At 33.0% G+C, this 13,416-nt stretch overlaps 1 protein-coding gene across 4 annotated transcripts in view; it reads left to right on the top strand.

Annotated features, from left to right (window-relative positions):
* Nucleotides 1–13,416, top strand: part of Gpcpd1 (glycerophosphocholine phosphodiesterase 1) — a 52,301-nt gene that overhangs the window by 11,579 nt on the left and 27,306 nt on the right. For 3 of the 4 annotated variants that reach the window (XM_027955058.3, XM_071608764.1, XM_071608765.1), the window contains exons 4-7: nucleotides 1,806–1,890; nucleotides 8,238–8,313; nucleotides 10,158–10,199; nucleotides 10,917–11,040. In XM_027955058.3, coding sequence (XP_027810859.1) covers nucleotides 1,806–1,890; nucleotides 8,238–8,313; nucleotides 10,158–10,199; nucleotides 10,917–11,040 — 327 coding nt within the window. Of the gene's footprint in view, nucleotides 1–1,805; nucleotides 1,891–8,237; nucleotides 8,314–10,157; nucleotides 10,200–10,916; nucleotides 11,041–13,416 lie in introns of those variants that run through there. The other variant, XM_027955068.3, reaches the window with a different exon arrangement.

A 13,416-nucleotide genomic window follows, 5' to 3' on the forward strand; every position in this document is an offset into this window, starting at 1 on the left:
AAAATCTTTGCTAGCTACTCTTCTGACAGAGGATTAATATCTAAAGAACTCAAAAACCAAATAACCCTATTAATAAATGGACAAATGAGTTGAATAGATTCTTCTTAAAAGAAGAAATATAAATGACCAAAAAAATATGAAACAATGTTTAACATCATTGGCAGTTAGGGAAGTGCAAGTCAAATTACACTGAGATTTCATCCTATATCACTCAGAAGGGCAGTCATCAGGAATACAAAAAATAATACATGCTAAAGAGGGTGTGAAGAAAAAGGAACACTTTTACATTGGTGAGATTGTAAACACTGTGGAAAACCAGTATGGAGGTTCCTCAAAAAATATGACCCATCCATACCACTCCTTGGTGTGTGTGTGTGTATATATATATATCTATCAAAGAATTAAAAGTCATTATACTACGGTGATACATGCATACCCATGTTTATAACAGCATAATTCACAATAGCCAAACTATGGGATCTGTCTAGGTGTCCTCAGTGGATGAATGGATAAAGAAAATGTGGTATATATACACAATGAACTTTTGTTCAGCCATAAAGAAAAATGAAATTATGTCATTTAGAGAAAAATGAATGGAACTAGAGGTGATTAAGCAAAACAAGTCCAACTCAGAAGTTCAAGTGTCATATATATTCTTTCATATCTGGAAGCTGGAAAGGAAAAAGAGAAAGGTGTTTGATAGGGGGAATCTCATGAAAATCAAAGAGAGATCAGTAGAGGAAAGGGGCCAAGTGGGTGGAAGACAGGAAGGGAGTGGGGAAGTGCTGGGGAGTAATCTTGGCCAAATTATGTTGTGTGCATGTGTGAATATATAACAATCTCATCATTATGTACAACTATATTCACCAATTAAAAAATGTGAGTTTCTAATTCAGTAGGTCTGGATGGGTCCTGAGAATCTGCATTTCTAACATGTTTCCAGATGATACTGATACTCCCAGGACTCCACTTTGGATATCAGTGGTCCATCATTTGAAGCTACAAGATCAGTTAAAATCCTGAATCACAGTTGAGGCAGCTGTAGCATAGTTCAGAGGAAGACATTGAGTTGAAGCAAGTAACAGATACTAAGTGGGTGACTTGGGAATAACTAGAGCCTGAGTAGTAATATGAGTGCAACTTGTCAGTGTTCCCTCCTTACTCGTGACCTAAAGCCTTTCAGCCCAAAGCCTCTTAGCAACCATGTAACATCCCAAGCTAAGTAGGAAGGCAAGAAGATTGTGATATAGGCTTTCACCTTTGCATTACTTGGATTCAGCTCAGATAGTTCTTCATCACTGAGGCCTTTGTTCCAAAGGCATCTCTAAAACTTGGAGTGTATCACAGGGCACAGTGGTACATGCCTGTAATCCCAGTGGCTCAGGCAAGAGGATCAAAAGTTCAAAGCCAGCCTCATCAACAGTGAGATGTTGAGCAACTCAGTGAGACTCTGTCTCTAAATAAAATACAAAATAGGATTGGGGATGTGACTCAGTGTCGTGCCCCTGAGTTCAATACCTGGTACCCCCTCCCCCCAAAAAAACAAACAAACCATGCAGTGTATCTTGTTTGCTTATTTGTCTGTCCACATAGGAAAGCAAACTCCTTAAAGATGGGGCTGTCCTACAGTATTGCTGTGTTTCTGTTACCTGCTGTAGAGTAGGCCTGTATTAAATTTTGTGTAGGAATAAATGGATGGTATTGGCCACATATTGTATCTGAGAGGTTTTGTGAACTGTGAGTTGTTTATGTATAATTTTAGTTTGATATTGATGCTGCTTTGATTTTTTTTTCCCCCCTCACAGCATGTTATGGAAAGCAACCATTAAACTCACTAGAGGCATATCAGTTCAATATCGCTACTTCAGAGGGTGCTTTTTAGAACCGAAGGTATGTTTTCTTTATCTAGTTTCCAATTTCTTTATTATTTGCTTATTTCAAAAGCAATTAGCTTAACTTTGAAAACATTAAAAATAAAATGAGTTTGTTTTGGTCAAATAAGGAATGGAGTTCTCAATAACATTTTAGTACCAAAACCCAAGTAAGTAGCCACTTCAGAGGCAGATGTTGTCTGCCATGGAATTTTTAAAAGACTGATAGTAAGTATCTTCTGCAATATTCTTATCATGAAATTTGTTTTAATGATGAATGTTCTGTAGGTTTGCATTTTTGGTAACTTTTGTAAGTTAGTAATCAGTTACAAAGGTTTTTCTTTTTCTTTTTTTTTTTAATTTTATACCATGTAGATATATTAAGAGGAGCACGTAGCCAGCTTTAAATGGTTAATTGTTTTAAAAAATTATTTCCCAGCAGTCATCTCTTAGTGACTGTGTTATTTAACTCCTATCAATATTGAAGTGATTCCTCCTAGATTTTTTTTACAAGGTAGTATTGATTGGCCAGGATCTTTTCTGAAAGTCTTTGGAATATCTGTTAATTCTCAGTCTGCCTTTTCAGGTGATTTTTTATTTTGGGATTGTTTTCATATTTAGATAAGAATAAAAGTTGATTCTTTTTCTCTTAGTCTACAGATACTTATTTGCTGAAAGGATTCTTTTCCTTCAGATTTTTACCTTTGACACTCTTAGGCTGCATGTGAACAAGAGTTTAGGCAGGGATCTAGGAAAAACACAGATTAGATCTTTTTAAAAAAGTATTTCCCTTGGGAGTCATTAGATTCTTTTGCTACATGTGAAAAATGCAAGCAGTCACTGTTACCTCATTTTCTTAGCCACCATTACAAAGAAGAAGGAAAACTGACAACCCCATTTCAGCTGTCTTTTGCACCTATTACCCGAGTACTTTGTAAATACTAAGTAATTGAATTTAAATTACATTATGGTTGATCATTGTGTTGGCTTATCTTGACAATGATCTCACTTTAACAACCTAAGAAAAGAGCATCTATTATTTATTTGCATAGGGCCACAACACCATGGTGAAGATTTTCAGTATAAATTGAACTATTGTGTCTAGCTACATAGGCCACAACACTCCTGACTTTGGAAGTTTGAGAATCCTGGTGTGTGAAATCTAGCTTTGTATCATAGTAAATCAACTAAATTTTACTTGGAATTTGGAAAAGAAAAATCACAATAAGTCCTCGACATAGTTTTCTAAAGTAAGACTATTGTCAACAGGTAAAATTAAGCCAACCTATAATATTTTCTACACTTCATTGAAAATGTAACCAAAATAGCAATCAGTCCAAAATGCCATTTTGAAAAATTGGCAAGAAGTCTCCTGAACAGTAAAACAAACAAATAAATAACAAACAAAAAACACAAGTTTATCCCCATGTAATACTTGCAAAAGTTTACAGTATGTGTTGGTGAGTGTGTTTCTTTAAGTAGGTGCTTGCTCTGTATCGTGTACACATGTACCGTGTGATGCAGGGGCTGCCATGGTAAGTATGTTTTTCATGGAATAGAGTAAATAGCTGCATAAAATCCCATGTATATGGCTATTTTTCCACATGCTGGCTTAAAGTGATACTTATTTTAAAATAAGTCTGTGGCACTTTAAATGAAACATTTTTACTATAAGTATTATCAAAGTTTGTCTCAATTGTGTTTTGTCAAATGATAAATGTAATGTGCAGGGAATCTTAAATCAAGAAATGATGTAAATTAATGGATTATATTTTTATGATCATAAATAATGATAGGAAAGCAAAACAATGATGAAAATATTAAAAAACCGTTATGGGAAGTAATATTAATTTTATTGGATCAAAAGTTTAGGGGGTACTCTAACTAGGCAGTTGTAGAACCTAAGCTAAAAATCTGTTATTTTTGGACAAGTCACTTGGCTTGTATAGTTTAGCTGCTTTCAACTGTAAAATGAAGGGTTTGAACTCCAGGTTTCTTAGATTCCTTTCATTACTAAAATTTTATTGTGAGCAAATAAAATTTTACCATTTACATTTTCTCGTCCATACTTTGCTTTTTTTGGCATGTTCCTTTTAGTTTAGAATTTGAGCTCTTAAGTCCTTTTTTCTCAGATATGTATTTTTACATTTTGTAAAATTAGAGTGAGGTGTTGATATGTTGAATCTTAAAATAATTTTACACGTGACAAGGCAAACTACTATCTTACTTAAGCTTAGCAAATAAAAGTAATGAGTATTCCTGAATGAAAACATTTGAGTCTACAGTCCCATTAATGTCACATCTTCACCAAAGATACTTTTGAATTTTCATGTAATTTAAACATTTTTTCTTTATTCATGTTCACCCCTCTTTGCTGGTAACTAGAATTAGGGGTGTTTTCTCATTGTGAAATGTTAGCCAGTTTTTAATTATCCTTTGAAGGCTTTGTTCTTTTTATCCTTTGAAGGCTTTGTTCTTTTTTTGTGTGAAAGTAGGTCTTTATGTTTCAGTAACACATCTATTTCTAATGTTTACAGGTGCTAACATTCAGTTAGATTCAATACAAATTCTTATTTTGATCTTAATCTCCCTTGATTTTTCTTTAAATCCTTGAACAAGAAAATCATCTGTCAGAGGTCAATAATTGTTAATTTTTAAAATACTTAGGTTGTCATTTTGTGGAATGGTTTCTTACTATAGTGAAGTTCTGTGTGCTAACTGCTCCTAGCTATCCACTTGAGATTTGAGCCACCTTAGAGATATACCTGTTGACCTAGCTTCCTCAGTTCTAATCAGTTCTCATCAGTGACCATTTTTCTTACTGGTCTTACAAAAACTAGTGATTTTTTAAAATAGCAGTGCGTTTGGCTTCTGTATGACTTCATAAATAAAAATTACTAAGTCCTCTTTTACATACAAAATTGTGGTAAAAATGTTGGAAGTTCATATCTGCAGTGATAGAATTCACTGATAATTTTGCTTACTGGTTTGTTCAGAAACAAACCCCTAGTCAGTGTGTTGAACAATCTTATTTCCTTCTCAGTGCTTGATGTAGCCAAGTAATGTCACTGTTTAAGAAAGCAATAATTAAGATTTTTTTCCCAGAAACAAATTGATTTTAAATGTTTTTGTTAACATACATATTCAAAAACATTCCTATATTCATCTGATTTTAGATATACTAAATGTGAAATAACTCTATTAGTACTGTTTTATTGTCTTGGACTGGTATTCTTCCTTTTTTCTTCCAAAGATCCACCTTCTACCTTACTCTGAAAACTTAAAATCATTGCAGTATTTTGCAGAATAGAACTGTTCGTTTTCTAAAATGTTGACGAATGAATTATTATAGTTAGTATATTAAAAAGAACGGCATGTTTGAGAATTTGAATTTCCCAATATTTAGGTTTAGCTTTTATTTTTTAAAAGGACTTCAGTAAAGCTAAAATTTAAGATTACCTTCTCAAGTTTAATAAAGTAGTAATATCAATTTTGGAAGTTAAGCTGTATTTTAAGAGTAGGTTCCCCCCCTTTTTTTTTTTGGTTATTATATCACTTTGTATACCAGCCAACATGGATTTGTAATGTGAATGCTAGTGAACATCATCTTAAAAATCATCTGTTGAGCTGTACCTATGGACTGCCCCTCAGACACATTATTCAAGAACTGGGGATGTAGCTTAGTGGTTGAGTGCATGCTCAAGGCCCTGGGTTTGATTCCTGGCACTGCAAAAAATAAATAAATAAACAAACAGAAAAACAGCTCTGGGGCTAAAGATATAGCTCAGTTGTTAGAGTGCTTGCCTTGCATGCACAAGGCCCTGAGTTCAACCTCTAGCACCACATTATTTCTAGGTGATTTTATGGCATGAGTGATGGGTTTGTTACTAAAATAGATGAGTGGGAATATTAAAGTTGCTACTAAATAAGTTTCCTATCAAATATTTTAATACATACACAGAACTGTCCTTACGTGATAGACCAGTCTGAATTTTATGTTCTCCTGACACTTGAATTAAAAGAAAATGAAAAAAAATCTTTTTCTGTATTCACATTTTTATTCCTGTTGACATATTAACAGCACGCCTTTCAAATCTAGTAATTTTTATGAGAATGTAATCCCATATAATTTGGGGGGAGAGGTGAAGTAAAGGCATAGATCATTTTGGCTGTTTTTCATTAGTAAAAAAAATTGTTCCTTTTTTTTTTTTTGATACTTGGGATTGAATCTGTGGGTGCTTTATTACTGACCTGCCTCCCCACTCCTTTTTTATTTTGAGATGGGGTCTTGCATACTTGCTTAAGGCCTGGCTGAGTTGTTGAGGCTGACTTTGAACTTTTAATCTCTTGCCTCAGCCTCCTGAGTTGATGGAATTATAGGCATTCACCACCAAGCCTGGCTTTGTTCCTATTTTTAATGTATATATGTTTCTCTCTTTTATGGGTTAAAAGTTAAATGTTTAAAAAACAAATTTAAAATATATATCAGGAAAGAAGTTGTATTAAAAAATATCTAGTGGAAGGAAAATACATGTATTTCCTCTTTTAATATAATGGAAATGATATTCACATTTAAGATGAGTAGTTTAACATTATTATACTTTTTTTTAAATCTACTCAGTCTACCAATTTGTAAATAAACCCTTACAGCAAGGAGGTATTTAGCTAGAGAAAGATCATTTCATTTATAATTTTAGGATTAACAATTTCAGTGAATAATGCTGTTGTAGTTTTTAAGCTTCAAAAGTTGCAAATTTAAAAAAAATTAACCTGGTTATTTGAAGTGATTGAATTATCTCATGTTTAATTAATAATGTCCCTCATTTGTTACATACTTGTTATCATTTGGCACACTTATCAAATATAGTCAATCAGTATTAAAATCCAGTAAGATATGTAGAAGAGTGTTTGACATCATCTAAAGATGTACACTCTAGAGATGGAAACTGTATGTTCCAATATTTTTAGTATATGCCTAGGAAAGAGCTCAAAAAGTTTATATGAAAATATTGATAATGATTATCCCAAAATTATGTGCTACTAGATTTTTATATAATTATGTAATTAAATTTCTTTAGAATAAGTAAATAAAAAATAACAGTATCTTGAATTTTGAAATTTTGCTTTTAAAATGTGTATTGAAAGGGGCTGGGGTTGTGGCTCAGTGGTAGAGCACTTGCCTTACATGCATGAAGCATTGGGTTTGATCCTTGGCACCACATAAAAATAAATAAATAAAATAAAGGTATTGTGTCCATCTACAACTAAAATTTTAATTAAAAAAATTTTTAAAAAATGTGTACTTATAACAGCTTTATTTTAATTTTAATTATTTAAGATTCTTTTTTTTTTTTAATATTTATTTTTTAGTTTTCGGCGGACACAACATCTCTGTTTGTATGTGGTGCTGAGGATCGAACCCGGGCCGCACGCATGCCAGGCGCGCGCGCTACAGCTTGAGCCACATCCCCAGCCCTAAGATTCTTAATTAAAGAGTACAATGCTTTAAAATTTCAGTCTTTTAGATATATTCAGGGAACCTGAATATACTTTAAAATTGTTGTATGTTAACACATACAGCTTTATTTTTTCTTTTTTAGTAAAGGAATGTGATACCAGAAGACAGTATTAGGAATTGTCACAGTGTATGAATTTATAAACTCTTAGGCATAAGAATTAAATTTGGACATTAATTCCCCTATTATCACACTTGTTCTTCAGGTTTACCTGCCCTGTGTCCTTTCTTTAGCGGGTTTTCTGTCTTCTTTAAAGACACTGGTCAGAAATCTGATGTTCTTATTATTTCCCACTTAGTGTTCTTCAATAAATGTAATGAAAAACTTTATTATGCCTTTTAATTCTTTGAGTAACTTGTGATAATTGATCTCAAAGTACTCATTCCTACTATTTCTCATATTGTAGTCTTGTTTAAAGTGTTTTCCAAACACTTTCTTAAATAGAGGAGGGAGATGAATGTTTTATCTGGCAGTTCCTATGCTTGCCAACATTCCAGAGTATATTTGATATTAACTTATGACAGAAATAATATCAGATCAAAATGAAAATTTATTTGGAAAAAATTGAGTATTGTAGGCTCATTTATGAATGGGTTTAAGAGAGTTTTGTGTGCCAGTTCATCTCATTTTTCTTTATTTACTGCCTCACTTTTTATTTTTTTTCCAGCATTACATCATATTTTGTAACCTGGGTACATTCTTGATTTTGGCATATAATATTGATAATTACCGAGATGAATCTCTTGGTCTCATATTTAGTATAAGATTTAGGCCACAAACATCTAATGGAGTCATGGGTAGAAAATAAGATATAAGAAATTATTGCAGACGTTTAACTTTTAAATTGCAGACTATCGGTGGTCCATGTCAAGTCATAGTTCACAAGTGGGAGACTCATCTACAACCACGATCAATAACCCCTTTAGGTATGGGCATTAACTGCATCTGTTTGAGGCATATGCATAAGTTACTAATATGCTGCACAATGGCTTAGTGGGATTTAATAAATTTTTATTCTAAAGTTTAAAGTTAATGCATTGTTAGTTACTACAAATTTCACTTAGCGTTTCATGAATCTTATTTTCAAAACTAAACAGTTATTAATTGCCTTTACAAATTTTATTAGAAATGCTTGACTAGTTATTTTTGTTTTCTTGGATTAGATTAGTTTATTATGAAATACTTGCTTTCATTTTGAAGGGTTAGGAAGTTTATAACATTCTTCTTGACTGAGCATCCATGGCTTTATTTGATTGCTTGCTCAAGCTTAGTAAAAGAACATTTGATGAATGAATTAATCCAAAACAAAAACTTCATAACTTTTAGCTTTGAATAAAGGTACTAGAATAAATTATTCTTTTTTTAAATGAGTAAATACTTGGATAAACTTGTATGAGTGAATTCAGATATCTTTGTAGTTGACATAGATTCTTGCTAGTTTATTTAAATTCTTGCTAGTTTATTTGAATTCCCTGCTGCCTTTGGAAGTGGTAATCCCAAGAGTTTGGTTTTATTCAGCTTTCTTGTGCCTAAAAATGGCATTTCTCTTCATACAAGTATTTTTGAATTTCCTTTTCCATACTAAAAGTAGAATTTGAAGTTCATTTTACATACATTAAGTTACCCACTTGTATTCATCTATATATTAACTTAGTGCTGAAAAATGTATCTTTCAGTTCCTAGGCAGTTAAAATCTAAGAATGATAACTCATTTACTAATTTACTAGCTTAGATTAATAAGGAGTGGGAGTTTCTGCTTTACCTTATATCAGGACACATCTTGTTTAAATAGGTGTCTCATTCCATCCTCTTTATTGGATTTTCTTTTTATGTGTTTTATTGCATTTTTAATAGTGTAATTAGAATCTTTATGGTAGTATACTTAGAATTATAATAGTCCCATACTGAGGTTGGAACTTACTAGGTATTGAACATTTTAAGAAGTAATTTGCATTTGAAGCATCTTGTAGTTAAATACATTGTCTTATTGTGAGAAGTGAAATGATTTTGTTTCTTCTCTTTTAGAAAGAAATATATTCTATATAATTTTTAAACTTACAAGCTGTGTGAAATCTACCAGAAAATTTGCACTAGCAACTGTAATATTTTAACAAGTATTTCGAACTCATGTTTAAATGAATATGGGAAGGGAAGTAGGAGGGAAAGAAAGTTAGTATTTAGAGGCTTGGATCTCAAAGCTTTTCTCATTTATTTGAATGTTAGGTGAAGGGGATATGCTAGCATTTATTCTTTTTTTGGTAGTTCCTCACAGCTCTGTATATGCAGGTAAGTTATACTGTTTGTAAAGCTTTTAGCTGGCTACAGATTATAGTTGGGATTTGAGAAGAATTACATTTTAGACAAGTTCAGAATATGCACTGCACAAGAATAAGCATTTTAATTGTGCCAAGACTTTTGTTTTGAAAATTCACAAGGAGTTACCATTGTCCGGCAACCTGTTTTGTATATTGGTGGGTGTAGAAGTTCATCCCAGTGCCTCTAGAGCACCTCTCTGTGGAGTTTTCTTTCACTTCCTTATGCTATCATGGATAATGACAAAGACTGTAAGAACTGTACTACTTGTTAGTCTCTTTAAAGGGGAATTCTTTATAGAGGGCTACAATAAATATGCTTATTCACTTTATGCTGCTTTTAAGTTGTAGAAAAACTTTAATATTTTAAACAGTCCTTAAAGTTGGTAATTTCTCAGTCGTTCATTCTTTAAACATTATGAATTTTAACGATGTCTTCTATTTTCCTTGAATTCTAGAAAATGAAATTATTATTGATGATGGACAATTTGGAATCCACAGTAAGTGAGAGTGAATTTTGAAATGTCTGATGTTTTTTGTGTGTATACACGTGTGTGTGTGTATATATATATATTTACACACACACACATATATATATATATATATATAATATGTCTTTTAAAAGTTCTGTTGATGAAAAACCTTAGGTCTAGTTGACAGCTTCTTTGTTATTTATGAAAATTGTATTATATATAAATTTTATTATATAAACTTCAAGTTAAAAATTGGTAAAACAATACTATTACAAATGTGTGACTTTTTTTATGGCAGGATATATAAATAGGAGTCTGTAAAACTGTAAAAGTTTTGTTCTTACCTTCTCGTATCTCAAACCCAGACTAGTGGCATAAGTAGTTTCAACTAAAAGTTTCTTATGGAACTTTGGGAATGTAATGATCCCTAATGGAACAATTGCTATGTTAGGAATCATTTTGGAACATGTTCTCTTTCATTGTAGATATGGATTACTTCAATAATGGATTTGATAAAAAGGCTTTAATTTACTAAAGTTGTTAAAGAATAGTTCATTGTTAATAGTCATTTAAATTCTCCCAATCATATAAAAGTTCTTTTTTAATGACAAATTTAAGGCTACAAGTATATTTACTTTGGAGGTGGTGTGTGACAAGGCCAGTGTTTTATAACCTCAGTGTATTAAAATGTGAATTTGAACTAGCATTAAAATAATTACTATTCTTTCTGTTTACTCTTGACAGATGGTGTTGAAACTCTGGATTCTGGGTGGCTGACGTGTCAGACTGAAATAAGATTACGTTTGCATTATTCTGAAAAACCTCCAGTCTCAATAACCAAGAAAAAATTTAAAAAGTCTAGATTTAGGTATGACTATGTGCTTTTATTACTTAGCCCCCCCCCCCCCCCTTTTAAAAAAAGAATGCTGTAGAGTTTGGATCCATTTTGTTTTAGCCTTTAAGGGAATAAAATAACACAGCTGTTGTCACATTTTCTAATAATCCTAGAGATCTGTGATAGTGAATTGCTTTGCCCCCATAGATCACTACTGTTACATATATTTATGTTAGTATCTTCCCCCACCCCCCACTTATGGTACTGGTGATTTAAACTAAGGGTGCTCTTCTACTGAACTATATCCCAAGCCCTTTTTATATTTTATTTTGAGATGGTCTCACTAAGTTGCCCAGGCTGTCTGTGAACTTGAGATCCTCCTGCCTCAGCCTCCTGGATACTGGTTACGCGTGTGTACTACCACAGACCTGTAATCCCATCACAGTATCAGTGTTGAATCTCAAAATCTTGAACCAGAAAAGTTAGTTTTTACAAAGATCAGGGTTTCTAAGCTTGTGTATTTTTGTAATTTCTATCATTTAATATTTCTTAGTGTAGTAATAATTTGTTTTAAAATGAACATAACAAATGATTTTGTGCTGAGGAGGGAATAGCATAAATAGAAAAAAAATTATTGGAAATCTTTCAGAGATTTAAACTTTACAGTGATTTGAAAGTGGAACATTTCCATGAAGAAAGGTAGCAGTTTCAGAGTTTTTGTTTTTTTTTTGTACCAGGGATTGAACATCTAGAGGCATTTAACCACCAAGGCACATCCCCAGCCTCCCCTCCCCCCACACTTTAAAATTTCTCTTTTCTTTGAGACAGGATCTCAGTAAGTTGCTGAGGCTAGCCTAAAACTCTGTCCTCTTGCCTCAGCCTCCTGAGTTGTTGCTGGGATTATGGGCGTGTGCTTATGCCTGGCTAGATTTTTTTTTTTAAAGTTGCTTCAGTTTTAGAGATAGAAATAAAGCTTTGTGTAAATGGTTAAATAGTAGCTTCTTTTTTCTGTGATATTATTGTATATATCTATGAGTGAACTGGCTTAAGACGCAGGGAGCCCTACACTTGAATTTTTGTGACTTTGGGACTGAAATATGTACCGTAGCTTGATTGTATAACACAGCTTTTTCTGAATAAGATGTCAGGAGTGGGTTGAAAGTAACTGAAGATGTTTATCTTTTTAATAGCATTCATAATGATACTGATGTCTGTAAGTCCTTAAATATTTTAACTGTCTAAATATTACAGCACTTTTATCCCGATCATAGACAAGGAAAAGTGTGGGTGGCACTTCACAGCCCTTTGTGTTGGCTGTTCTGATAGAGTATAGGGTTTGGGGTGTGTGTACCTTGTCCTCCACATGGTCAATCTACAAGATCCACTGGACCTCAAACTCTTTAATAGTTATCTATACATATTTTAGTATTTTGCTTACTTGTTATTTTAAAAGAAGCAAATTACAGCTGTAAACTGACTAACAGAATAAGACATAGAAATAACAATATAAGGAAAAACCTTGGTTGGTTAGCTTATTAGTACTTTTATTTCCCTTGGATGCAGTTAAGCAATTAATAGCTAGGCATGGTAGCACATGCCACTTCTCTCAGTGATGGGGTTGGAGAGCTAAGGCAGGAGGAGGATTGCAAGTTTGAGGCCAGCCTCATCAATTTAATGAGACTTTGTCTCAAAATAAAAAGGACTTGGGATGTAGGTCAATGGTAAAGTGCCCTTGGCATCAGTCCCCAGCACAAAAAACAAATGTTTGGGATCTGATTTGGAATACAAATGAATACTGAGTCTTAAGGACATTCTTTGTATATATTATTGAGTTGCTTAGGCTTAAATTAAAATGAAATGTACTTAGTTGGAGTCTACCTATTAAATGACTTAATTCTAGAAATTAGTGCTTGTTCCAATGATCTTTTTCCCCAAATTCATTTTAGTGCTAGACTAAGCCTTCATGGAGTAGGAAATAAAATTTATCTGTGAGGATTTCAGTATTTTAAAAACTTGGCAACAGCTTATATACTTTGTTTTATTTATTGTTTTGTGCTACAAGGGATTTAACCCAGGGGGACTCTACTACTATGGGGCACACTATTATTAAGCTATGTCCCCAGCCCTTTTTGTTTTCCTGTCTCAGCCTCCTGTGTTACTGGGATTGCATATGTGTGCCTCTATACCTGGCCAGCTTATGCATTTTTAGAATAAAATAGTGAGCATGCACTTTGTTATCAACAAGTTTTAAACAGTCCTTCCTTCCTTCCTTCCCTCCCTCCCTTCCTTCCTTCCTTCCTTCCTTCCTTCCTTCCTTCCTTCCTTCCTTCCTTCCTTCCTTCCTTCCTTCCTCTTTCTTTCTTTCTCTTTCTCTTTCTCTTTCCTTCTCTGTTTCTTTCTTTATCTCTC

The sequence above is a fragment of the Marmota flaviventris genome, chromosome 2 (assembly GCF_047511675.1).
Source record: "Marmota flaviventris isolate mMarFla1 chromosome 2, mMarFla1.hap1, whole genome shotgun sequence".
Classification (NCBI taxonomy): Eukaryota; Metazoa; Chordata; class Mammalia; order Rodentia; family Sciuridae; genus Marmota; species Marmota flaviventris.